Genomic DNA, 25,027 nt, shown 5'->3' with positions numbered 1-25,027 from the left:
CCTCTGTCCCTCTATGTCCCTCTGTCTCTCCATGTCCCTCTGTTGTCCCCCTGCTCTGTCGCGACGCGGCCGCCAGGGGGCGGCACTGCCCCGCGCGCGGGCCCGGCCCCGCCCACAGCGCCCCCTGGCGGCCGGGGGTGGGGCTGGACGGCGCGCGCCGGAGCCGAGAACAAAAGCGCGCCCCGACAGCCAATGGGAGCCCGGCTGCCGGCTCTGCCCCCGCTGATTGGCGGAGGCTCGACCAATGGCGAGGGAGCGCTGCCCGTCCGTCTGAGCACACGTGGGGACGGGAGAACAGGCCCGGAGAGATCAATCCCTTATCAGTTACTGATCAATCATTGGTCCATCCCTGATCCATCCTTGTATCCCTGATCAGTCACTGATCAATCCCTGATCGATCCCAAATCCATCCCTGATCCATCCCTATATCCCTGATCAATCCCTGATCCATCCCCATCCATCAGTGATCCATCCTAGATCCATCCCTGTAACCCTGAGACATCCCTGATCCATCCCTGTATCCCCAATCCATCCCTGATCCATCAGTGATCCATCCCGTTATCTCTGATCCATCACTGATCCATCCTTGATCCATCCCTGTATTCCATCCAACCCCAACCCATCCCCGCTCCATCTTTGATCCATCCCTGATCCATCCCAATCCCTAACTGGGGTTTCCAGGGCTGGTGGCAGCACGAGGGAACGGAGGCAGAGCCGAGAGCGGAGCCGGCGCCAGCAACGGTTCATATATTTATTCATAAGCCAAGTTATCCATAAAAAAGTTCCATAGTAAAAGGCCTTTACAGGAATGGCGGCTCATAAAACCTTTGTTTAACCCTTTGCTCCTTTTTTTTTTTTTTTTTTGTCCTTTTGGGTTATTATTTTTTTTTAATCCTGTTTTGTGGGATTTTTTGTGTGTTTTAGTGTTTACACTGGAAAAGCCCCTGTACATATTTTCCAGGCAGCGGCGGCGGGACGGGCCAGCGTCCGCCGGCCCCGCGGGGTCCCCGTGGTCCCCCCGGGGTGTCCCCCCCGCGGTCACCCCACTATTGCACTGGGGACGGCGGCGCTGGGCCCCCCGCCCGGGGCCGAGCCCCCCGCCCTGGCCCCCTCTGTACAGCGCTCCCCGCTGTCCCCGTCCCCCCAGGCTGGGGGACACAGTGCACTGAAACGACCCCCCCCCCACCCCCTTCCCCGAGGATTATTATTATTTTTTTGTGATTTTTTTTTTTCATCATTTTTTGTCTTTTTTTTTTTTTTTTTTTGCTGTTGTTGAATTTGTTTTTGTGGTTTTTTGTTGGGTTTTTTTTTTTCCTTTCTCGCTTTTCCATAAAACTTCCCGGAAGAAATACAATATTTACAGGCAAAATAAATAGAACAACACACCTGATTTCTGCTTCACCTGCTGGCAAACAGTCAGAGGTACTAGGGAAAGTTATGGCTTGTAGGGGAGCCCCCCCCACACGTCCCCCTGATGTGCCCCCAATGTCCCCACGTCACCCTTTGCATAAGAGCCAGGCGGGGTCAGCACAGGGTGGGCACCCCGGGGGTCAGCAGGGGCTGGGCACCCCGAGGGTCAGCACAGGGTGGGCACCCCGGGGGTCAGCACAGGATGGGCACCCCGTCGGCGGTCACCAGGCGCCCCGTGGTGGGGTCGTAGGTGCCCGCCAGGTAATAGAGGTCCTGGCGGTCCTGGCAGCGGCGGCCGCGCGTCAGCTGCTCGTAGTGCTCCCGCCCCACCACCTGGCACTTGTGCGAGATGGTCTGCACGTCGTTCTCGTCCTCGTGGCACGACTGGTACAGCGCGTTCTGTGGGGACAAGGCGCCGTCACTGCCGCTGCCTGGGCACGTGGCTACCTGGTGTGGGACACGGCTGTCTGGCTGGGGACATGGCTGCCTGGATGGGGATATGGCTGCTTGCTGTGGGACAGAGCCACCTGGCCAGTGACAGGGCCACCTGGTCTGGGACACGGCCACCAGGCATGGTGCTACCTGATGTAGCTATGTGGCTACCTGACACCATACATGGGCTACATGATGTGGTGCACGGCCATGTGTGGCTACATGCTATGGGACGTGGCTACCTGGCATGGCATGTGGCTACCTGACACCACACACGTGTACCAGACATGGTACATGGCTACTTGTCCTGGAACATGGCTACCTCATGCGGTGCATGGCTCCCTGGCATGTCTTGGCATGATGTGTGGCCACCTGACTTGGCACATGGCAACCTAAGCTGGCACGTGGCTCCTTGCCCCCAAAGCCAGCCCTGCCCTCACCTTGCCGTCGCTCTGGCGCTTGCCCAGCTTGGTCTCCTCGGGGTGGTAGAACCACTTGACCTTGACCACCATGTTGCTGGCCCAGGACTCCCACATGCTCTCGATGCGGCCGATGTAGGGCAGGTTGGGCCGCCCGGCCGACAGGAACACGGCGCAGTCGCCCACGCGCAGCGTCTCCTTGCCCCGCACGATGGCCTTGTAGAAGAGCTTCCGTGCCTTGCCCTTCATGCCACGCCGCTGGGGAGGGGACACGGGCTCAGAGCTGGCATGGGGACCCCCAAACCCGCCCTGTTGCCGTGGGGACACCACGGGGGACGTGGAGTGGAGAGCCAGAGCAGGGGGCTCAAAGAATGAGGGACAGGGGTGCTGTCACCAGCACTGCCAGCTCAAGGGACACGGCTGGTGTCACCAACACTGCCAGCTCAAGGGACACGGCTGGTGTCACCAGCAACGCCAGCTCAAGGGACACAACTGGTGCCACCTGCATTGTCAGGTCAAGGGACACAGCTGGTGTCACCAGCACTGTGAGCTCAAGGGACATGGCTTGTGCCACCTGCATTGTCAGGTCAAGGGACACAGCTGGTGCCACCTGCATTGTCAGGTCAAGGGACACAGCTGGTGTCACCAGCTCCCTTTGCTGGCTGCCCATGTGCCACCAGCACCCTCCCCAGTCCTGCAGCTGGTGCCACCAGCACCCTGCACTGGGCACTCACATGTCACACATGTCACAGCCGGTGTCCCCAGCACCCTGAGCAGCCAGTGCTCTGCCTGCAGCACGTGGCACCTGTCCCCAGTGTGCACCTTGTCCCTTGCACACAGACACCCACCTGTGCCCCCTGCCCCGAGCTGTACCTGCTCCCTCCCTGCCAAACCGTGCCCAGGTGGGTGCCCGTGGCGGGCACCGGCAGTGCCAGGGCAGTGCCCGTGGGGCTCCTCACCTGCGTGGGGTTCCCCGACCACCTCCAGAGCTGGCGGGCGGGCAGGAAGGCGGAGATCTTTGGCCGGTTTTCCACCGAGGGCAGGCGCTGCCGCCGGGAGAACTCTTTGGCTTTGGCGAAGCTGAGGGGATCCTTGCGCTTGAGCTTGGCCTTGGGGCCGGCGGCGGCCGCCTTGGACAGGAAGCAGCGCTGGGGCGCGGCGCCCTTGGGCCGCAGCGCGTCCGGCTGCGCCAGCAGCGCCGGCACCGGGTGCGACAGGCAGGTCTGCAGCAGCAGCGCCGAGTCCTCGTCCTCCGAGCTGTAGGAGGAGTCCTCGTTGTCCGAGGAGCACAGGCTGGACGTGGAGATGGAGCCGGAGCTGGACGAGGTGGAGGAGCCCGAGGAAGAGGAGGACACGGAAAGGCGCGTCATGAAGCGCGAGGGGACGTCGGCGCCGAGCCCGGCCGCGTCCTCGTCCTCGTCCATGTCCGAGTAGGAGCTGTGGCAGTCGCTGTCGCAGTTCAGAGCGAAGTCCCCGTGCCCCGAGTACTTGCGCAGCGCCAGCCCCACGGGCAGCGGGTGTGTGGCCGCGCGGCCCCGGCGCTCCCGGCCGCCCAGCCCGGCGTGCCCGTAGCCGTGGCTGCCCAGCGGCCGCTCCAGCCTGGCCCCGAAGTCCTTCTCGGCCAACAGCAGCGCCTTGCACGTCTTGTTCTTGGGGGACGTCACCCCTTCGTGGTCCAGCTTGACCAGGAACTCGCTGCCCGCCGCCTTCCTGCGCCCGCTCCTGCCCACCTCGGCCTCCAGCCGCTCGGCTTTCTTGGAGCGCAGCAGCTTCTGGGCCGCGGGCAGCACCAGCCCGGCGCCGGTGCCAAAGGAGCCATAGGAGCTGGCGATGCGGCCGAAGGAGTCGGCGCCAAAGGCGTTGCCGAAGACGGGGGCGGCGAGGTGGTGGTGGTGGTGGTGCAGAGGGAAGAGCGTCTCCTTGGCCCGCAGCTTCTTGGCGCTGCCGTTGACCTGGAAGAGGTTCTGGAGCACGGCCGAGCCCTTGTTCGCCGCCTTCCGCTTGGTCTGTGCCACGGCGGCCCAGCTGAGCAGGGACCCTCCGCGCCGCCCGGCCGCCGAGTCCCCCAGCGCCGGCCCCCGGCCCCCCGACAGCCCCTCCATGGCTTTGCCTGCGGAACACAGGGGTCAGGAGGCCACAGGAGCAGTGAGGGAGGGATGCTCTGGGGCTGATCTCCACCCCCATTGTGCCACCCCTTCCTCCAACCCCAGCTCCTCACCTTTCTCTGCACCCCAATATTCCCAGCCCCCTTAACCCCATCTTTGCATCCCAGCACTCTTCCATACATCCCCGCATCCTCCCATGAATCTGTTCCCCTGCCTACACCCCAGCACCCTTCCCTGCATCCCAACAGCCTTCCCCACAGCCCAGCACCTCTCCCTGCATCCCAGCATTCTTCTCCCATCCCAAAACTCTTTCTCACATCCCAGTGCCTTTCCCCCATGCCAACACCATTCCCCTCATCCCAGCCAGGCAGGGGATCCTGCTCCTTCCCCTCCATACCACTTTTCTCCTTGCTGGCTGCCTTCCTGCCGGAATTCCGGGGGGGCTGGGGGCCGTGGTCGGGGCAGAGCGTGGGGGGCAGCGCCCCAGGGGTGCCCACGTCGCCACACGCTCGCTTGGCCCGGCGGCAGGAGCTGGACACCAGCAGGGCCGGGGAGGGCTCGGTGCCTGCGGGGAGAGGGGGGTCAGGGCGGCCCCATGCTCCCCCAGAGCCCCCCACATCCCCTGATCCCACCCCGGCCCTCACATTGGATCTTGAAGTCGGGGGGCAGCAGGCGGATGTTGGACACGGCGATGTGTCCCGTGTCCCCGTCATCGAACTCCACCAGCACGGCCTCGGCGTCCTCCTCCTCCTCGTCACTGGAGGAGCCTGCGGCACAGGGGGGCTGTTGGGATGGGCAGGGGATCCCCGGCAGCGCCCACCCCACCCTGGCTGACTCCAGGGGATGGGCAGGGGATCCCCGGCAGCGCCCACCCCACCCTGGCTGACCCCAGGCAGCCTCACCTCGCACCACGTTCCCGGGATAGAGGCACCGGGATTTCTGGCTCCAGTAAGCACAGACGCGGGTGCCGGGTGGGAGGCTCCGCCGTGACTGTGGCCGAATGTCAAGGACCTGAGGGAGGCAGGGTGTGAGGGGTCTGGGGCCTTTGTGGGGTCTGGGACCCCCTTCCTGACCCCCCACCCTGACCCCCATCCCGGCTGCCCCCCACTCACCGCCTCCTGCAGCAGCTGCTCCTGGGAGTAGATGTGCTGCCGGTTCCCCCGCTCACCCTCGATGATGATGCTGTAGCTGGGGAAGGGGGCACAGAAGGGGGTCAGAACCCACCTTGGGGCACCCCCCAAACGGCTGGAACCCCCCCAAATGCCTGGGACCCCCGGGAGCCTGCACTCACATGTCGGGGGGCTGGATGGTGCGCACGCGGCCGGCGTAGAGCAGGCTGTCCTCCTTGGGGATCAGGATGTGCAGCCCATCCCGCAGATCCTCCTTCTGGATGGCGCAGGCGTGGGGCACCCCCCCGCGGGCCCCCCCTGCCAGGCAGCCTCCCAGCTCCTCCTCCTCCTCCGAGAAGCTGCTGTTGTCGTCGAAGTCGAAATCATCCTCCACGGTGAAGCTCTCCAGGAGTTTGCTGACGGCCCGGCCCTTGCACTGCAGGAGGAGGCTTGGGATGGGTGGGGGGCAAAGGGGGCTGTGCCAGTGTGGGGGGCACCCCCCACGGGTCTCACCTGTTTGGTGGCCACTTTGCTCTTGACCTTGGCCAGTTTCTTGCCCTTGCTCAGGATGGTCTTGGCGCTCCGGGGGGACAGGGCCAGCGAGAGTGCCCCGTTCTTGCGCTGCACAGGGAGGTCAGGGCCCACCAGTGACCCCTCCGTGTGATCCCAGCCCCCCAGAGCTCATCAGGGCCTCCCACCACCCTGAGGGGTGCCCCCTCAGCTCCACCAGCACCCACAGCCTGTGCAAAACCTGCCCCCATCCCTCTGCACCCTGCTGTTCCATCAGTGCCCCACAACCACTCCCAAAACCCTGCACCCACATCTCACTGGCAGCCCCCAGTAACCCCAGCCCTGCATGCCCTGGTCCCATTGGTGGCCCCAGCCCATGCAAACACCACATCTCCCTGCCCCCGAGCCCAGGGGTGCCCCAGCCCAGCCCCACTCACCCTGAGGGCTGCCTGCAGCCCTTTGCTCTTGCGGGTGCCCTTCTTGCCCCTCTCTCCCAGCCGAGCCCCCTCGTCCCTCGGCCCCAGCAGCCGGGGGTCACTGCCCCCAAAGAGGCTGCTGGGGGGTCCCGGGGGGCTGGGGCCGCCGGGGGCTGGGGGCCTCAGGCTCTCCTTGGCCTTGGCTTTCAGCTTCTTCTTGCTGCCCTCGGGGCAGCCCCCCACCTTCCGCCGGCCCGGCAGCTTCTCCAGCTTCCCGGCTGCCCCCGGCTTCACCGGCCGCTGCTTGATCTTCACCTCCCCCTCGGGGCTGCCCAGCCGGCAGGGACCTGCGGGGGACAGGGGTCAGGGCTCCCCATGGGTGACAGGGCTCGGGGGACCCTGTGGAGGTCCGGGCTTGCAGCACCTCACAATTGCCCACCCAGTCCCAGCAGGTGCCCCCCGGGTCCTTGCCAGCATTCCCAGGGTGAATCCCATTACCTAGCAGCCCCTGCCTTTCCTTCTTCTTCTTGGCCTTCTCGTTGGCCTCCATCTTCACCACGGAGGACGGGGAGGGCCCCAGCACAGCCACCGGCCCTGCAGGCAGTGACAGCCCCGGCTCCTCGTCCCCGTCCTCGCTGTCTGTGTCACCCTCAGGCTCGTCTGCATGGGGAGAGGACAGGGTGAGGGACTCCTGCACACAGGGGTGGCCCCTGCACCCCCAGCGAACAATGGGGTGAGTTGAGGCCATGTGTGACCCCCTGGCATGAGCCACCCCCCCAGTGTGTCCTGCCCCCCAGACCCATGGCTGGACCCTGCACCCCCACCTTCGACCCTGAACCCCAGTCCTGGGCCAGACCCCAGAACCCCAATTCTGACCCCACATCCCCATCCCCATGCCATATCCCACATCCCCATCCCACGCCACCTCACAAGCAGATCCCCATCCCACCCCTGCACCCCCAGCCCAGAGTCCTCACCCCCACCCCAATCCCACACCCCATCCCTGCACCCTGCTTGCCTCTGAAGTGGGGGGGCTGCCGGGGACTGGGGTCCTGCCCCTGGTACTTGGAGCCCTTGGAGCTCTTGGGCCGGTTCAGCTTCTTCTGGATGCGGGCACTGGGGTTGGGGTCCCTCCGGCGGAAGGGGCTGAGCCCGGGGGGCAGCCCCTTGCCCTTCACCTTCTGCTTCAGCTGTGACACCCCACGAGTCACCACACAGGGCAGAGGACCCCACACTGGGGGGACTCGGGGGGAATTGGGGGTAGAACACAGCCCCCAGACCCCGTGGGACTCACCGGGGAGCCCTGGAGGCTGCTGAAGGTCCCCCCGGCCAGTTTGCTCCTCTTCTTCTGGGGCTCAGGGTCCCCCCTCAGCTCAGCACACAGCAGGGACAGGCTGGTCTTCACTGCCCTGGGGGGGGCACGGTGTGGGCACGGTGCTTGTAGGGCCCTCAGGGGACACTGCACCCTTTGGGGGGATCCCACACCCCTTGGGGGGACCCTGAACCCCTTGGGGGGACCCTGCACCCCTTGGGGGGATCCTGCACCCCTCAGCTTCACCCTGCATCCCCCAGAAAGATCCAGACCCGACCATGGCTGGCTCCTGCACGTCCCAGCTGCTGTCTCCCTCCTCCCCTTCCCTCCAACATAAACCCTGCCATTAATTCTGTCCCCTGGGCCGAGGGGGGACTCGTGGCACCAGTCACTCACTTGACCTTGCGGCTCTCGGCCCTGCCCAGGGCACTGGAGTGTTTCCTCTTCCTCGGCCGCCCCGGCCCGCGCCGCGCCGGGCTGCGGGAGCTCTCGTCACGCCTGGACAACGGGGACACAACGGGGACACCATCAGCAGAGCCCCCAGCACCACCGGGGCAAGGACTGCGCAGATCCGTGCTGCCCCCAGGCTCAGGATGGGGACAGGGACAGGGACAGGACGTACTCGTGGTCGTGGCGCCGCTGCAGCCTCACCAGCTCCCGCTGCTTCTCCTTGTAGCGGCGCTGGAGCTCGGCCAGGCGCATCCGCACCTCCACCTCCTGCGTGTTCAGCTGCTCCATGGCCGCCTTCAGCGGGCACACCTGGGGGGCCAGGGGGGGTTTGGGCACGGCTGGCACTGCCAGTGGCCTCAAAGCCAGGGCTGAGGCTGGGCACGGCTCACCCCCCTTGACACCCCCTCCAGGGGACACTCACGGCCTTGGTTTTGGGGGTCCAGGTGTACTTGCGGCGGGGGACGCGGGCACGGGGCGGGGGGGACACGGGCAGGGGGCTGAGGGCGGGGGGGCTGCCCTCCCGTCCTGCCGCCTCCACCAGCGACCAGGCGGCCGCCACCGTGGCCAGGTTCTGCAGGTTGAAGGCCAGCAGCTCCTCATCCTCACCTGTGGGATGGCAGGGGGTCAGCAAGGACCAACATCCCGGAGCCCTGCACTGGCTCCTGGGGGCACAGGAGCAGCCCCTGAGCTGGGAGGGCCATGGTGATTTGCCTCATCTGGCCCCATGCCCACCCCACCACCCCATCCATGGGGAGTGGGACCCCACAGCCATCCCCTCACTCCATGCTGTCCCCACCTGAACCCAGCACTGGGTCCCCCCCTTTGCTCCCTCCCTCCCTCGCTCACTCCCGCCTGCAGGGCTGGGGATGTGCCAGGCTGTGCGGCCATTCCCGCTGGGGCCTCTGGGATTCCCTGGGGAAGCCGAGCTGGGAGGGAATCCCGGCAGCGCCTGCCTGGAGCCAGCGCTGGAGCCGAGCCCTGGCTGTGAGTGGGGCACAGCATGGCACGGCATGGCACAGCACGGCACGGCACGGCACGGCACAGCACGGCACGGCACGGCACAGCATGCAGCCCCCCAGTCCCACAGGATAAAGGGCCCTGGAGGGTACTGGAGTCACTTGGGGGCACCGAGTGTCACCCACCTTCCCTTGCCAGGTCACAGCGGCGCCGGCGCAGCTCCAGGTCGGCGAGTTCGCTGAGCAGGGCGATGCCTGGGATCCCTGAGGGGTGGGGGGCAGGCGAGGGGGGGGCCGGGGGGGGCTCCTCGGGTTCCTCCAGCGCCGGCAGCTCCCCCAGGTCGATGCCGGCGGCGATCAGCGCCTCCAGCCCACCCGTGCAGCCCTGATGCCCACTGGGGATGTCACCATCCTCCTCCTCTTCCTCCTCCTCCTCATCGCAGCTGCCCTCTGGCTCCGAGCCATCGCTGTCGCCTTCCTCCTCTTCCTCTTCCTCTTCCTCCTCCTCCTCCTCCTCGTCCTCCTCCACAGTGGGGGGCAGCGGGGAGCCCCCCTCCTGGGGCACGGGGTGCTGCTGCTCCGGCTGCTCCGGTGCTCCCTGAGCCACCTCCCGGTGCCCCCCGAAGGGCTCCTCGGTGCCGTCCCCGGCCGGCGCCGCCCCCCGCTCCCCGCAGAGCGCCCCCGGTCCCGGCGGGAGCAGCAGGTGGTGCCGGTGCAGCAGCGCCCCGGGACCCTCGGCCGGGGGGTCCCGCGGGGGGCCCTGCTCCCGCAGCGCCTCGGCCGTGGGGCTGAAGGTCCGGGACTGCTCGGGCTCGGCGGGCGGGGAGCCGGCGTGCACGGGGTCGGGGTCGGCCGGCTCGGCCGAGTGCGCTGCGGGGTAGCCCATGGCCGTGGCGGGGTAGCCATACCCGGGGGGCAGGTCTGCGGGGAGCGGGCCACCATCAGCGGGGACACCCCGGGGCTCCCCGGCCGCCCTCCTCCCGCTCCCCGTGCCCGCGGTCCTACCTGGCTCCAGGGGTTTGGGGTAGCGGCGCGGGGGCTGCCCCTCGCCCCGCGCGTCCTCGCCGTCGCCGCCCTTGCTGGGGGCGGGCAGGGGGCTGGCGGCTGGCGAGCGCGGGGCCACGGCGGGGCTGGCGGCAGGGCAGGCGGGTAAAGTGCAGGGGGCCGTGGGCAGCGTCACGGGGCACTTGGCCGGGTGCCGCAGGGCCGGCGAGTGGCAGCACGGGGACAGCTTGGGGGGCGCGGGAGCCGCCGAGGTCAGGCCCTTGGCCGGGGCGTTTAAGGCAACTGCTTTGTGGGAGGGTTTGAGGGGCTTCTCGGGACCCCTCTCCTCCAGCTCCAGGGGCTGCTCCTCCGGCTTCCGCTGCGGGGTACAACGAGGTGACACGTGTCACATCCTGCCCCACACCTCAGCCCTGCATCCCACATCCCCCTCCAGCCCCATGGGCCAGTCCCTGCCCCACTGCCTGTCCCTCAGTTCTTCCCCACATCTGCCATCCCAGGCCCATAACCCACCCTCCACCCTGCATCCTCCGGCCAGCCCCACATCCCATCCCATCCCATCCCATCCCATCCCATCCCATCCCATCCCATCCCATCCCATCCCCCTGGCACCTGGCCGTGCACCTGGCGCTGGATCTCGAGGGCCTGGGCCGCCCGTTGCTGTTGCTGCTGCTGCTGCTGCTGCTGCAGGGCATAGAGCTCCTGCTGCCGCAGGAACTGCGACCGTGGGTACACAGGGAGCTGCCCCGTGTGCTGCAGGTGGGCACCGGGACCCCGGCCCGGGTACATGGGGGGCCACAGCGATGCCTGGTCCATCACGTCAGCTGCCAGCAGAGGGGAGCAATTGGAGACCCTCTTCAGGGTCACCCCACAAACCCCAGCAGTGCCCAACCCCAGTCCTGTGACCCTGGCAGCAACCCCAGCAACCTGCATCTCCCACCCCTGAACCCCAAAAACACCTGCAAGGATCCCATACCCCTCCCCTGCACCTCCAAAAGTAACTCCAGGGACCCCATCAGCCATGAACTCCCAAAAGTACCCCCTGTGACCCCCCCATCTCCCACCCCCCTCACCTCTCTCAATCCCCCCCAGCCGCCAGGACCCCCCTCCCCAGCACAAGGTGGGGGTCTCAGGCTCACCCAGCGTGTGGGGGGTGCCGTGGGTGGGGGGCTCCGTGGGGAGGATGACGAGCTGGGCAGGGGGGTCCTGGGCGAGGGGGAACACGGGCTGCATGGCGCTGGGCATGGAGGCAGGGAAGGCAGGGGGCAGGTTCTGGTGCAGGGCGGGGTGCCCGATGCCTGTGGGGACGGGGGGGGTCTGTCAGCACCCCACTGCTGGGGGTCAGCACCCACCCAAGTTCCCCCAAACCCGGCACTGACCGTAGGAGTGTCCCCCCATCCAGATGGAGGGGCTGCGGGTGCGGGGCAGCCAGTGCGTGTGGGCAGGGTGGGCGTGGGCGGTGGGGTCCCCCCCAAGCTGCCCCGCCGGCAGCGATGAGCCCCCCGTCATCATCAGGTGTGGGGTCAGCTCCCCGGGACACCCCCCCGATGGGTGCATCCGGGCAAACTCCACCAGGTCCTTGTTGTCCCTGTGGGAAAAGGGGACACACAGAGTGTGGGTGCAGCACTGGCATCTCCCTCCCCTGCACCCCCTCCAGGAACCCCCATCTTTCACCCCTGCGCCCCAAAAAGCACCCACAGCCCATTTTCCAGCCCCCACACCCAGGCTCCCCCTCGTCCCCCAGCACTCACTGGAGCAGGATGTCCCTCCCGGGCAGCCCCAGGCGCTCCTCGCACAGCCGGCCCCGCTCCTCCTCCGCCTCCAGCTCCATCAGGTGCACGGGGCGCGCGGTGCCTGCTGCCACGGGGACACCGCGGTGGCATCAGCGTGGCACCGCCAGCCCCCTCCGCCCTGTCCCCCTTCCCCAGCCCTCACCTTTGACTCCAGCTGCCGCCCGCTGTCGCCCGGTGCCGGTGGTGCCGTAGGGCTCGTGGCGGCCCAGCGAGTCCTTCTGCCGCGCCACGGCCACCGCGATGCCCACGGGCGGCTGCCGCACCTCGCCCTCAGTGCCGCCGGGGCCCAGCGCCTCGTGTTCCCGGCCGCGGGCGCAGTCCGGCCGCTCCAGCTCCGGCTGAGCCTTTCCCGACGGGAATTTGGCGTCCTGGTGGGCGCAGCTGCCCTTGGCGCTGCCCAGCCCCACGAAGGGGGGGCCCTTCTGCCCCCCCAGCAGAGCCCCGTTGCTGTACTTGAGCAGGTTCTTCATGGCCGACACCTCGTCGGGGGCGTTGGGCACCTCCTGCGCCCGCACCAGCCCCGCGCCAAAGGGGTCCAGGTAGGGCCCCCCCTTCCGCTCCTCTGCCACGGCCAAGGGGGGCCCCTGGCCCTGCACCCCCCAGGGGGGCAGGGGGTGCCCGCCGTAGCCCAGGCCACCCAGCTCCAGGGGCTTGCGCTTGCCCTCGGCCGCCTCTGCCTCGGGGTGCTGCTGGTGCCGGATCCGAGCCACCTTCTGGGCCGGGGGCTCCTTGGGGGGGCCCTTCTCTAAAGTGCAGCAGGAGGGGCCGACGCGGACGCCCAGAGGGTCGGGCCGGGGAGCACGGGAGCAGTCGGGGGCGGGCGGCACCTCAAAGTAGCCCTTCTCCAGAGCCGCCTTGGGCGCGGGGCACCGGCCGGAGAACGGGGGTCCCTCGGCCGCGCCCCCCCCCAGGTACTCCAGCCCCTTCAGCCGCGTGCCCGGAGCGCCCCACTCCAGCCGCCGCTCCACCGGCCCCTCGGCCTTCAGCGGGTGGTGGAAGGGGGCACCGTAGGGCTCGGTGCCCGCCTCGGCGTGCCGCTCCTTGCCGTCCCCGCGCTCCATCCCGCCGGATTCCGCCTGGAAGGAGCGGCTCTTGTCCGTCGGGGGCCCCACCGAGGGCACCAAGGTAGCCCCGCTGAGCTTCAGCTCGCGGGCGGGGGGCTCGGGCAGCGGGCACAGCACCTCAGGGCCGGCGTGCAGCGGGAGGCAGGGGAAGGAGCCGGCGGTGGGCACGGCGTAGGACACGGCGTGGTGCAGCATCTGCCGCCGCTCCACCGCCTCGCCGTAGGGCTGGGGGGCCTCGGGGACCCCCGGCTCCCGCTCCTTGGGGGCGCAGCGGGCGGCGCGGGGCAGGGCGCTCCCGGCACAGCTGGGCAGCGTGGCGCGGGCGCCGTCCCCATCCAGCCCCTTGGCGCCCAGCAGGCACGAGGCCAGGGGTTTGGGGCGCCCGTCGCCCGACCCCCGCGGCGGCACCCCCTCCTTGCAGTGCCCCTCGGGCGGCACCGGCAGCACCGCCTTGTGCCGCTCCTTGGGGTCCTCCTCGGGCAGCCGCTCCTTGGGGTCCCCCTTGCCCCCCTTGTCCTTGCCCGCCAGGAAGCGCTCGTAGTCCTTGGTGGTCTTGGGGAGGGGGCCGGCGTCCCGCTCCCGGCTGCAGGAGCCGGCGGGGGGCCCGGGGGCGGCGCGGGCGATGCCGGGGAAGCCGTGGCTGGCAGGGAGCAGGGGGGGCTGAGCCGGAAGGTTCCGCAGGTAGAAGTTATCTGGAGGGGAGGGAGATGGGTGAGACCCCCGTGCTCCCCCCACCCAACCTGCGGCCGGATGGGGATGAAGGGTCGGGCTCATAAGGTCCGTGTCTCACGCAAACAACGACCCTGTCAGCACCCACCACAACCCTGTGAAAAGCAGGAGCAGGGCTGGGACTGGCACCCACCACTCCACCCACTGCCCAGTACCACCTGGTCGGGCACTGAGCCCCCACCCCTGCCCAGCTGGGGGACATACGGCCCCATGGGGGTCCCTGGTGGCCCCGGTACCTGCCTTTCTGGCTCTCGTAGAAACGGTGCTGGCCATAGAGCACGTTGCCATTGCCGTGGTGGTCCAGGTGGCCCATGGGCAGGAAGGTTGAGGCCAAGCTCCCGGAGAAGCGGGGGTACCCCGGGGCTGGGGACATTGAGTCAGTGGGGCTGGGGTGGCACCTGCCCTCGCATCCCAACCCGCACGGCTCCAGCTGGGAACTCTGCAGAGCCCGTGATCCCCTCCAGGCTGGGACCCCTCCCACCCTCTGGGAACCGGAGGTGGGGTTGAGACCCCCCCCAACCCTGTGTCAGCAGTGGCCGTGCTTGGCTCGCCTCGGCACGGCTCGGGAGGGCTGTCCGTCAGCCGCGTGCGCTGCCCGTCCCCGTCCCCCCGTGCCCCCCCGGAATGCCGGGAGCCAGCTGGCAGCCGGTCAAACTACCAGCCGGGCAGGCTGCCAGGGCCCCGCGCCAGCACCGCCGCCCCGCTCCCGCTCCCGCTCCCGCTCCTCCGGCGGGACGGACACGCCACAGCGTGGGGGGGCACGGGGACTCGCTTTAACCAGGGCTGCCCCTGGGGTCCCCACACTGTCACCTGCCTGGTGTCCCTGTCCGGGTTCATGGCCCAGCCCGGCATGAGCCCCTCCAGCCACCCTAAACCCCAACTACGGGGTCTAAGCCCAGTCCCTGTGGATGCCCAGGGTGTTTTGCGGCACAGCGGTGGCCAAACCCACCCTCATCACCCAGAAACCACTGACCCTGGATCCCATATATGTGGGAACTGATAGGATGTGACCACTGGCACTGGGCAGAGCCACGACTGCCTCTGGCCACCCCAACCCACAGCCCATCCCCACCCCGGTCCCCACTCACCTTCGTGGGAGTGGGAGAACCAGATCTGGGAGGTGCCGGAGTGGGGCCCGCAGAAGGCCGGTTCTGGGGGGGAGGCGGCGGGCCCAGCGGGGTGGCTGGGCCCCCCCGAGCCCAGGCTGCCACTCAGGAAGCCCCCCATGAAGGACGAGGGGGGGGCACTCCCCATCAGGCTGCTGCCGGCTGCGGGGAGAGGGCACAGTCAGGGGGGCTGAGAACAGTCTGGGGGGGCTGAGGGCAGTCGGGGGGGCTGTGCAGGCCCTGCTCGCACGACCCAGCACACCACACTCCCTTGTGCACACACGTGTGTGCATGGCTGCCACGGGGCTGTGCAGCTCACTCTGCACCGGTGCATCCCCTGGGCACACCCAGCCCTCGTGCCACACGTGTCCCTCGTGGGACTGTGTCCCTTGTGCACGCCCAGCCCCTGTGCACACACGTCCCTTGTGCTCACAGCCCTTGCGTTACCATGTTCCTCATGTTGCCCTGTCCCCCGTGCCCACACTGCCTGCACACATCCCCTGTGAGCCCCCACGTCCCCTGTGCAGTCACACCCCTGACGCACCCGTGTCCCTGACACCCCAGCCCCACGGGGCTCAGATGTGCCCCAGAGTGTGTGAGGCACAGCAGAGCCATGCAAGGGGCACCAGAGCCCTGCCCTGTGCATGCCCCAAGCACTCACAGCACGTGGGAGGCTCTGCACACGCGTGTGGCTCCCCACACTGCTGCTCCCCCCCAGGGGACACCGGCTGCTCCCAGTGCTGGGACAATCCCAAGCTCCAGGGACATGGGCTGTGCCAGGCCATGTGGGTGCACATGTGTGCTCTGTGTGTGTGTGTGTGTGTGTGTGTGTGTGTGCACATGTGTGTGAGTGCAAGGAGGGGGGACAGCCCTGGCCCTGACCCTGCTGCCTCCCCCGCAGCCCGGGGGGGCCCCCAGCACCCTTGGGGAGGCCCATGGCCGGCGCTCCCCATCCCGCCCCCCATCCCGCTCCCATCCCGGCCAAGCCGTGAGATCATGGTGGAAACTTCGGAGCTGGTGGCCAGCGGCCGGGCGGGGGGAGCTGGAATGGGGGGAGCCAGGATGGGGGAGCAGCTGCCCCTCACTGTGTGGGCCCGCTCCCCATGTCCGTGTGTGCCAAGGCAGCCGTGGCACGGCTCAGCACGGCTCGGCACGGCTCAGCACGCGTGGCGTGGTGAGGAGCGCGGGCTGGCTGCCCGCCCGGCCGGGGCAGGAAGCGATGCTTTGCTCTCTAAGCCGGCCCACGCTCCCCGGCTAATCCCACCGGGATGCCTCTGGGATGAGTGTCGGGATGTGGTTTCAGGCAGCTTCGCTCCTTCCTCCGTGGCGAGGCCGAGCGGGGCAGGGCCGCGTGGGCCGGGGGCACGGCCGCATCCCACCCACAGCCCTGGGAACCGGACACACCACACCGGGACGGGCGGGCACACCCCGCTGTGCCAACACATCCCCGGGGACACAAGCCCACCCTGTGCGCCACAGCCCCGGCCGCGCCGGGGACCCCATGTGGGTGTGGAGCCGGCAGCGTGCCGGGCTGTGCCGGGCGGGAAGCCGAGGTTTCCAGAACGAGACTTTTCTGGAAGCTGTGAAACGGGCTGGAAAAAAATAACCCCTCACCCCACCCCGATGGCGGCGGGGCCGGGGTGTCCCGGGGGGGCTGCGGGGCCGCCGCTCCCCACCGCCCACCCGCTGACTCACGGCTCCCCCAGCGCGGGCTGGCCCCGTGGCCAGCACTGCTGATCCCACATTCCCACTGGTCCCGTGGCCAGCACTGCTGATCCATTCACCATGACCCTCTGCACACTCATGCACTGAGCAGAGGCAGGGAGCGGCCCCCTGGTTCTGCCCATCCAGCCACAGTGATGGCGAGCACAGGACAGGGACCAGCACAGGACAGGGACGGGTCACTGAGGACGCACACAACTCGTGTCACGGATAAGCCACCGGTGCTGGAGCAGCCCATGCTGCCAGTTCCTGAGACCAGGCACAACTCGTGTCACCGATGAGCTGGCAGTGCCAGGACGGGCACAGCCCCGTGGGGCGGGCTGCCAGCGCAGGACAGATGGCTGCGGGGTCCCAGCCCGGCCCCCCCCGGCAGCATCACCCTGGGAACTCCCTGGCCGGGCTCCCCGAGGCCGGTGCTGTGACTCAGCCCTGCCGGCATCGCTCCCGGCTCCGGCACGAAATTTCCCTTGGCCCTGAATCCGCAGAGGGTCACACGTGTGACGAGTGTGCCAGGTCTCAGCATGGCCACACCGACAGCGCTGAGAGGGGCGGGGGGCATTGGGGAGACCCAGGAGGGAACAACGAGAGGTGCTCCCTTCCCTCCAGCTGCTCCTCGCCCCCACTCCAAGTGCAGCACAGATGGGAATGTGTTGGAAGGCAGAAAGTTTCAGGGCCAGCGTGTGCAGGGGGGGGCCTGGTCCTGGGGGGGTTCAGCCCACGGCTGCTCTGGGATCCCCAAGGCGGTGACAGACCCAGGATGGCGGCGGTGGCGGGGGGGACGTGTGCAGGGTTGGGTTTCTCCCTCGGCTATTTTGGGGCTGGAACATTCCTAATGGAGCTGGGGCCACGGGCGGAGGGCCGGGAGCTGGCAGGGACCCTGGCAGGGGCAACCCAGGCCCCCCCAAACCGGGCAGAGGGTGGTGGGCAGCCCCCCACGTGCTTCACAACCCACACTGCCCCTTTAAAAATTTGGCAAACAGGGAATAAACGGGCTCTGGCTCCCTCAGTGCTGTAATTCCAACTGAATCCATATTGTTACGGCACTCAATGAATGCTGCAATGGTGAAATGCTGCCGGAACGTGCCCGAGGGGCCAGGAGAGTGATCCCAGTGTTGTGCGAGGGGTTATCCCCTCTGGAATGCCACTGGCAGCTGTGCAGGCCACAGCCACTGCACACTCAGTGCTTGCACATTCACTGGGGCCACGTGTGCAAAGGGCTTACAAGGGCGGGGGACACTCCTGGCACAGCTGGGAAACACTGCTAGCATGGCTGGCACACAACACTGGCACAGCTGGCACACACCACTGGCACAGCTGGCACATGCGTGTGCTCAGTGCACGCTCCCTGCACGCATGACTTTCACACCCACAGCACGATTTGCACACCCAGAGCACAACCTGACACACACATGCCTTGGAAGACCATTGCTGGAGTACAGGGAAGCCAGGAAGTGTCCAGTCCCGGGGGTCCTGATGTCCCACCCCACCACTGATGTCACATGGATGCCATGCACATGAATCCTTGCCAGAAACCCTCCAAAATGTGGGTCCATGGGCACCCTGTGAAGTTCCTGTGAATGTCACATATGTGAGTCCTGGCGGGGGGAGGACTTATCTTCCCCCAGGGCTGGGGGACCCCAGCATGAGGCAGGGACAGAGCCTGCCCTGGGGTGATGCTGTGGGGCAGCCAGGGCATAGGCAGGGCTGGGGGTCCCGAGGAGCCAGGGGCACTCAGAGTGGCCCCAAAATTCTCCGTAGAGCCCATCCACCCTCCATTGTTCCCCGGGCAGTGCCAGGGGCCGGTGGCAGCTGCCCGTCCCCCAGGGCCTGGCACGTGGCAACATCTGTGCCTGGATCCAGCTCATGACTAAGGAACAGTGGAAGCACTCAGGATGACTCTGCGAGAGCCGGGGTAATTCTGTGGGATCCAGGGTTCTGCACGTCCTACTGCTCCCACCGGCCACGCTCGGCCCCGGCGCCTTGTGGCTACCCAGGAGCAGCCCAGTTAATCTCCAGATCTGGTTTAACTTTGACACTTACTTTGGGGGCTGGGGGGAGCCCCTGCACCGGAGCTGCGCCAGAGCTGCACCGTGGCCTCCAGCCCCTCACAGATCCCTTCTCCAGGGAAGCAGCGATGCAGAGCGGCTGCAGCGCTGGCACCCGGCCCCGTGTCACCACCCAGCCAGGGGCACCGTCCCCACCTGCCTCCCACCATCAGCACCCAAATCCCCCCTCAGAGCCGTGCCAGGAAATGCACAGCACCCAGCCTGTGGTGTGATCCAGGGAGGGGACAGGTGTGGGAGCACATCCAGCACCCTGGGATGGGATGCACCGGGACCTGCACTGTCATGGCCAGGCTGTGTGCCAGCACCAGGACAAACACCAACACTGCCACTGCCAGGCTGCAGGGCAGCACTGGGACGCACACCGGGATGCACATTAGGATTCACACCGGGACGCACACCAGGACGCACACCAGGATGAACACCGGGGCACAGACTGGGATGTACATTAGGATTCACACCGGGACACACACCAGGATGCACACCGGGATTCACACTGGGACACATGCACTGGGATGCACACTGGGATTCACACACACACCCCCATGGTCAAGCCACACACCACCACGGCCACACTGCTCGGGGCCGAGGGCTCGGCCACGGTGACACAGTCCGGTGCAGTCACAACTCTCCTCTAGTGCACAAAAACATCCAAAGGCAAAAATTGCAGCCAGGCCCCAGCGTGGCTCAGACAGGCCTCTGCCAGAGTTTCCCACCCTCCGTTTGTGGCGGAGGCACTGGGACCCCCGGCCCTGCTCAGCACGGGCTGTGCCGTGGCAGTGGGACCCCCTACAATTGGGGTGCAGGGGCTGCACCCCGCCCGGGCGGGCTCCGGGGGTCTCCATCCCCCCATCCCCGGGCGGTGCCGGTGCCAAACCCGACGCCAGCCGGAGCGTTCGGCTGCGCGAACGCGCGGCCCTGAGTTACGGCTTTAATAAAACCAAGGAAAACAGTTTTATCTCCCGTTCCCAGGGCGGCCGCCGGGCCCGGCAAAGGCTCCTGGGAGGTGTAGTCCGGCCCCACGCCGGGAGCCATTTGGGGGAGCGCGGCCGGAGCCCCCCCGGCCCCGCCGTGCCCCCCGGGCGCCGCGTGCCGCACCGGCATCGCCCCGCCACGGCCAACCGCGGGCTGGCTCCGTGCGCTGGGTGGGGTAATTATCAATCATCGGCCTTAATTACCGCGCCATGCTAGCACGGCTGCCGGCACCGCGGCCGGGCCGTGCCGGGAGGACGCGGGGTGCAGGGGATGGGGAGCCCCCCTCCCGCCGGCACCGTGCCGGCCGCTAAATTATCCGGTTTATCCGCCCCAGCACCCCAGCAGCGTTCCGGCCGCGCGGAGCCTCCGAGTGCAGCTCGCTGGGAAGCGCTCCGGCTGCGCCGGCCCTGCCAAAGCCGGAATATTTTTAGCTCGTTCTGTTGTTGGGTTTGGCTTCTCTCTTTTTTTTTTTTTTTCCCTCTTTTTTTTTTTTTTATGTTTTTTTTTTTTTTTTCGGCGCGTTTCTGCCGGGTATTTTTAGCCGGATCCATGTTATTTTAACAACCTCCGGTGCATTCGGGCTCCCATGTGTCGCCCAGGCCCCGGCGGGTGTGAGGGTCCTGCACGGGGACGCGGCCGCGGCGGGAAGCCGGACGGAAGCCGGAGGGAAGCCGGCAGCACCCCGGCGCTGGAGGCCCTCGGGGATCCCCCCACGGTCACCGCGAGCCGGAGAGCAGCCGAACCGCCACCCCTATCCCCCATCCCGGGGCCGGGCTCCAAGCCCCCATCCGCACTCCTCGCCCAACAAAGCTGGGGGAAGCCGGGGTGGCCCCCCGAGCCCGGCGGTGGTCCCGGCAGCGGGGCCGCCGGCACAAAGCGAAACCGCCCCGGCCGCGGGCCCTATCCGGCGCCGCCTCCCCGGCACCCCCCGGTGCCCCCCGCTTTCCACCTCCTTCCAAGAACCCCCACGGCTGCCACCCCCCCCGCGCCGGCCCGGCCGTGCCCCCCGCCCTAATCCACGCACTAATTGTAATCCCATTAAAGCAGATATAATTTTATTAGTATTCACAGCTCATCAAGGCGGCGACAATAACCGGCGCTGCCGCCGTGCCGCGGCCAGACAACCGCCTGCGCCGGCGGGAAGCGGGGGCCCGGCGCTGCGCCGTGCCGAGCCGGCACACGGCTCCCACCCCGGCCCCGCTCCCGCTCCGGCTCCATCCCGGAGCTCGGCAGCGCAGGGAGCTCCCCGCCGGCTGCGCCCTCACAGCCCCCCGTGCAGCGAACCCCGGTACCGGCGCCGCGCAGCCCGGTTGAGCCCTGCCCGGCCGCAGGCGAGCACATGCCGCAGACAAAGCCGCGCGGGCAGCTCGCCGCGGATGCCGGATCCGGTGACCCCGCGCCGGTGCTGGTTGGCCGTGCCGAGCTCGGCCGTGTGCCGCGCTTTGTCCAGCTCCGGCAGCTGCCGCGGCGAACACGCGCCGCGAACCCCTTCGCACCCTGACACTTCGGCGCCGAATATCGAGCCCGGGCTCGGTGACCTTCCACCGCCGCCCCACGGCCCCGCTCATAACGGCCTCCTTGTTCAGCCCGAACGCGCCTCCTCGTCCCGGCACCGGGATCTCGCCGGCGCAGCCCGGGGTCACGCTCCTCCCGCGCCGCCGGAGCGGCTGGGTGGGGGGATGTTCCCCGTGTGCGTGAGCCAAAACCCCAAAACCCCCGGGCGCGGTGACAGCGAGGTCGGCACAAAGGGAGGCCGAGCTCCCGGGGCCGTGCCGGGCTCCCGGGGCCGTGCCGAGCCTCCCGGCCCTTCCCGGCCCCCCGCACCGCGGGCGCCCCGACCCCTCTGACCTGTGTGCGTGGCCATGGAGATGGGCGCCGGGAAGTACTTGGTGGGCTGGAAGTGTCCGGGGGGCTGCACGGCCCCGTGCGCCGACCCCGCCACGCGCCCCGTGCCGTGCCGGTGGCCCAGGCTGCCCCGCTCCGACAGCAGCCGCGGCGGGGGCGCGAAGTCACGGCCGTCCATGCCGGGGGCACCCACCCGCGGGGGGCTCGGCGGGACCCCGACACGGCTCGTGGGCGATGCTCAGCGCCGCGCCGGGCCGGCTCGGCGGCCGTCGTGCCGCGCTCCGCGCCGGGGCTGTCGGCTCATCCTCCGCTCCTGGCACGGGGAGAGAAAGGAGAGAGTGAGAGCACGGCCGGGGTGGGGGTACGGCCATCACTGCACCCCAGAGCCACCGCGCCCCAGCAGCGCTCCGCTCCCCGTTTCCCCGGCACGCTGCCCGCTTTCTCCGCGGTTCGCAGGGCCCCGCGGTCCCCGGTACCTCCGGCGCACGGTCCCCGCTCTCTGCCGTCCCCGGAGCACGGCTCCCCCTTTTCCCAGTGCTCCCGGTTCATGATCCCCAGTTTCCTCAGCGCACAGCCCCCCCACTCCACGTTCCCGGTCCTCCCGGAGCGCAGCTCCCCCTCTATCCATTGCTCCCGGTTCCCAACCCCGGTTGCCCGGAGCGCGGGCCCGGTTCCCGCTGCTCCGACCCTTTCTGGCCTCTGCTCGGGTTCCGGTTTCCCGGAGCTCGGTTCTTTTATCTCTCCCGGTTCACCGACCGTATCTCCCTGGGGCTCGGCCCCGCTCGCCCCCGGCTTCCCCGCTTCCCGTTGTCTCCCCGGTGCTCGGCGCCTCCCTCGCCGCGGTTCCCTGGTTTCCTTCCTTCCCCAGCCCCGGTTCCTCGGTGTTTCCCCGTCTTCCCTCCAGCGCGGTTCCCCCGGCCCCGCTTCCTCGATATTACCCGCTGTCCCGACCCTCCTCTCCCCGGTTCCCCGGTCCGTCCTCGGCGCCCTGTCCCGGTTTCCCCGTATTTCCCCGGTCTCCCGGCCGCGGTTCCCGGTCCCTGCCGGTGCCCGGCCGCGGCTCCCGCCCGCCGGGTCATTGTTCTGGCAGCGCCGGGGCCGGGGGGCCCGATCCGGCGGGGGGAGCCGGGCACGGGCCGGGCGGCGGCGAACAAAGGGGCGCGGGGTGGCGAGAGCGGCCGGGGGGCGCGGGGGGCCCGGCCGGGACGGCGGGGACCGGGGGGGAGCGCCGGGGCGAGCCCCGGGGGAAGAAACCCGGGCCGGGAACAAAACATGTGCATTTCCTTAAATAAAGCTGAGGAAAATATGTGGAAAAGGGATGTTTTGCTTTCTTTTTTCTTTTTCTTTTTTTTTTTTTTAAATTGAGGTATAAAAAAACAAATGCAAAGCGAAAAAATTAATGGGAAATAATTGAAAGGGAAAAATATTTAAAGCAAAAAATTGAAGGCAAAAAGGGCTCGATGCGAAAATGTTTGAAGGCGCAAACGGTTTAGTGAAGCAGCGTTTGATGAGCAAATGATTTAATGAACAAATATTTTCACGCACAAAATTTTAATGAACAAAATTTTAAGGCGAAGCGTTTCGAAGAGACGGCTTTTAATGGGAAAATGTTTTAATATAAAGAGTTGAAATGGAAAAATATGTTTTAATGGGAAAAGATGAAGGGGAAAATATTTTGGTAGAAAGAGATACAGGGAAAAATATTTTGGGGGAAAAAAGATGAAGAGAAAAAATATTTTTGCAAGAAAAAGACGAACGTAGAAAATATTTTGATGCCGGAAAGATGCAAATAAATATTTAGGTGCAAACAAATAAAGCGAAAAAATAAATAATAAGGTAAAAACCTTAAATAAAAAAAAAGGAAATTTGCAAAAAATAAATTGAAAAAAATGCAAAATAATTAGCGTCCCAAAAAATTTAAAACGTAATAAATCCAAGTAGGCAAAGAAAAAAAAACATAATGGCCAAAACACAAATAAAAATAATGCCCAAAACGCAATTTAAAAAAAAATTAACGCCCAAAAAACCCAAAATAAATAACGCCAAAAAAAATTGTTAAGGCGTAAAAAAAACAAAACCAAAAAGCAAAAACAACAAAAACAATAACCCCGGAGCGCCCGAAATTAAAATAACCCCCAAACAACAACAACAACAACAACAAAAAAAACCCACCCGCGGATCGCAGTTACTTACCGGAGGGGCGTTCCGCGCGCGGGGCGAGTGCGGTCCCGTGGCGGGGGTGCGCAGCGTGCTCCTGCCGGTGCCCGTGCACTGCCCATGCACCGGCTGCTCCTGCAGCAAAGGGAACCGGGGGTGTGTGGTTGGGGGGGGTGGGGGGGGGGAGGGAAGGGGGGGTGGGAAAAGGCGGGGGGGGGGGGTGGGGGGACCCCGCCGCGCCTCCCGCTCACGCCGCGCGTTCTCCGCCGGGGCGGGCGCGCCCCGCATGCTAATGAGCGCGTGCCCCGCGCGCGCGCCCCCTCGCTGATTGGCCGCCGCGCGGCGCTCGCGCCCCGCCGGCCATTGATCCCCCCCCAGCCCCCCCCGACTCCATTCTTCCTCCGGCGCGCGCGCCGCGCGTCAAGAGAGCGCCGCTCCCGATTGGCTGGCGGGCCGCCAGCGCTCCCGCCAATCGGCGCGCGGCGAGCGGCGCGGAACGGCGGCGCCTAATTCAAGCCCGGCGGATGAATGGGGAGGAGGGAGCGGCGCGCAGGCGCGGTGCGCGCTCGGGGCGGAGGGCTGGGGGGAATTCGCATTGCCGCGCACCCCCCGCCGCAGCGCGCGGGCCCCCCCCGCGCCGCGATTGGCTGGCGGCGCGCCAGAGCGCTGTCAATCACGCAGTGTAAACAAGGCGCCCATTGGCCGGTGCCGCGGGCGGTTTCAAGGCGCCCCCCCGGGGGGGGGACACGCGCGGCGGGGGCGGTTTCGAGGCCCCCCCGCGCACAGCCCCGAGCGCCCTGGGCCGGAGCGAGCGGGATCAAAGAGCGGCGTGAGGGGAGCGGGCCGCGGGCAGCGGCCGCCGCGGGGCCCGCACCGCCGGGCCCGCCGGGAACGGCCTGCAGCGGCTGCCGGACCTGCGAGGCGGGCAGTGAAGTGCTGGGGGGCGTGCGGCGGGAGGGAGCGTGCGATAAGGGGGGTAATTGAGGGGCTGTGCGGTGTGACGGGGGACAGTATGGGAGGCTATGCCGGGCAGAAGGGGGACTATGTGATTTTCGGGGGGTGTGCGATGATGGAGGGCTGTGCAATGTTGGGGGGGCTGTGCCATGATGGGGGGTGTGCGATGTGGGGTGGCCATGCAGAGCATTGTTGGGGGGCTCTGCGATGATGGGGGGCCCTACGATGTTGTCGGGCTGTGCGATTATGGGGGGCTGTGCGATGTTGGGGGGCCATGCAGAGCAGGGTGGGCGGTGTACAGTATTGGGGGGCTGTGCAGTGTTGGGGGACTGCAGGGGGGCGGTTGCAGTGGTTGGGGGCCCTGCGAGGTGTGGTGTAAGTGTTGGGGGATGTGCAGTGAAATGTTGGGGGGGCTGTGCAAAGTGGGGGGGGCCTGCAGAGCAGTGTGTAGGGTTCTGCCGTGTTGGGGGGCTGTGCATTGTTGGGGGGCCATGCAGA

The 25,027-nt window shown here is 67.2% G+C and overlaps 1 protein-coding gene across 1 annotated transcript; it reads right to left on the bottom strand.

Moving 5' to 3' along the window:
* Positions 1-1,300: 1,300 nt before the first annotated feature.
* On the bottom strand, positions 1,301-21,596 carry BAHCC1 (BAH domain and coiled-coil containing 1). Its single transcript, XM_066566018.1, has 26 exons — positions 21,422-21,596; positions 14,796-14,975; positions 13,948-14,070; positions 12,057-13,670; positions 11,873-11,978; positions 11,501-11,709; positions 11,261-11,419; positions 10,734-10,945; positions 10,125-10,482; positions 9,306-10,040; positions 8,585-8,769; positions 8,336-8,472; positions 8,110-8,211; positions 7,696-7,810; positions 7,420-7,591; positions 6,900-7,061; positions 6,423-6,748; positions 5,989-6,096; positions 5,658-5,911; positions 5,479-5,554; positions 5,269-5,377; positions 5,011-5,133; positions 4,764-4,931; positions 3,221-4,371; positions 2,283-2,519; positions 1,301-1,809 (listed from the first exon to the last, which is right to left on the bottom strand). The coding sequence occupies exons 1-26, from the start codon at positions 21,594-21,596 to the stop codon at positions 1,603-1,605; spliced, it is 7,503 nt and encodes a 2,500-aa protein (XP_066422115.1). The 3' UTR covers positions 1,301-1,602.
* Between the last annotated feature and the right edge of the window lie 3,431 nt (positions 21,597-25,027).

The sequence above is a fragment of the Molothrus aeneus genome, chromosome 26, assembly GCF_037042795.1.
Source record: "Molothrus aeneus isolate 106 chromosome 26, BPBGC_Maene_1.0, whole genome shotgun sequence".
Lineage (NCBI taxonomy): Eukaryota > Metazoa > Chordata > Aves > Passeriformes > Icteridae > Molothrus > Molothrus aeneus.
The sequence above is the reverse complement of the archived record's forward strand: the minus strand, read 5'-3'. Positions and strand labels throughout refer to the sequence as shown.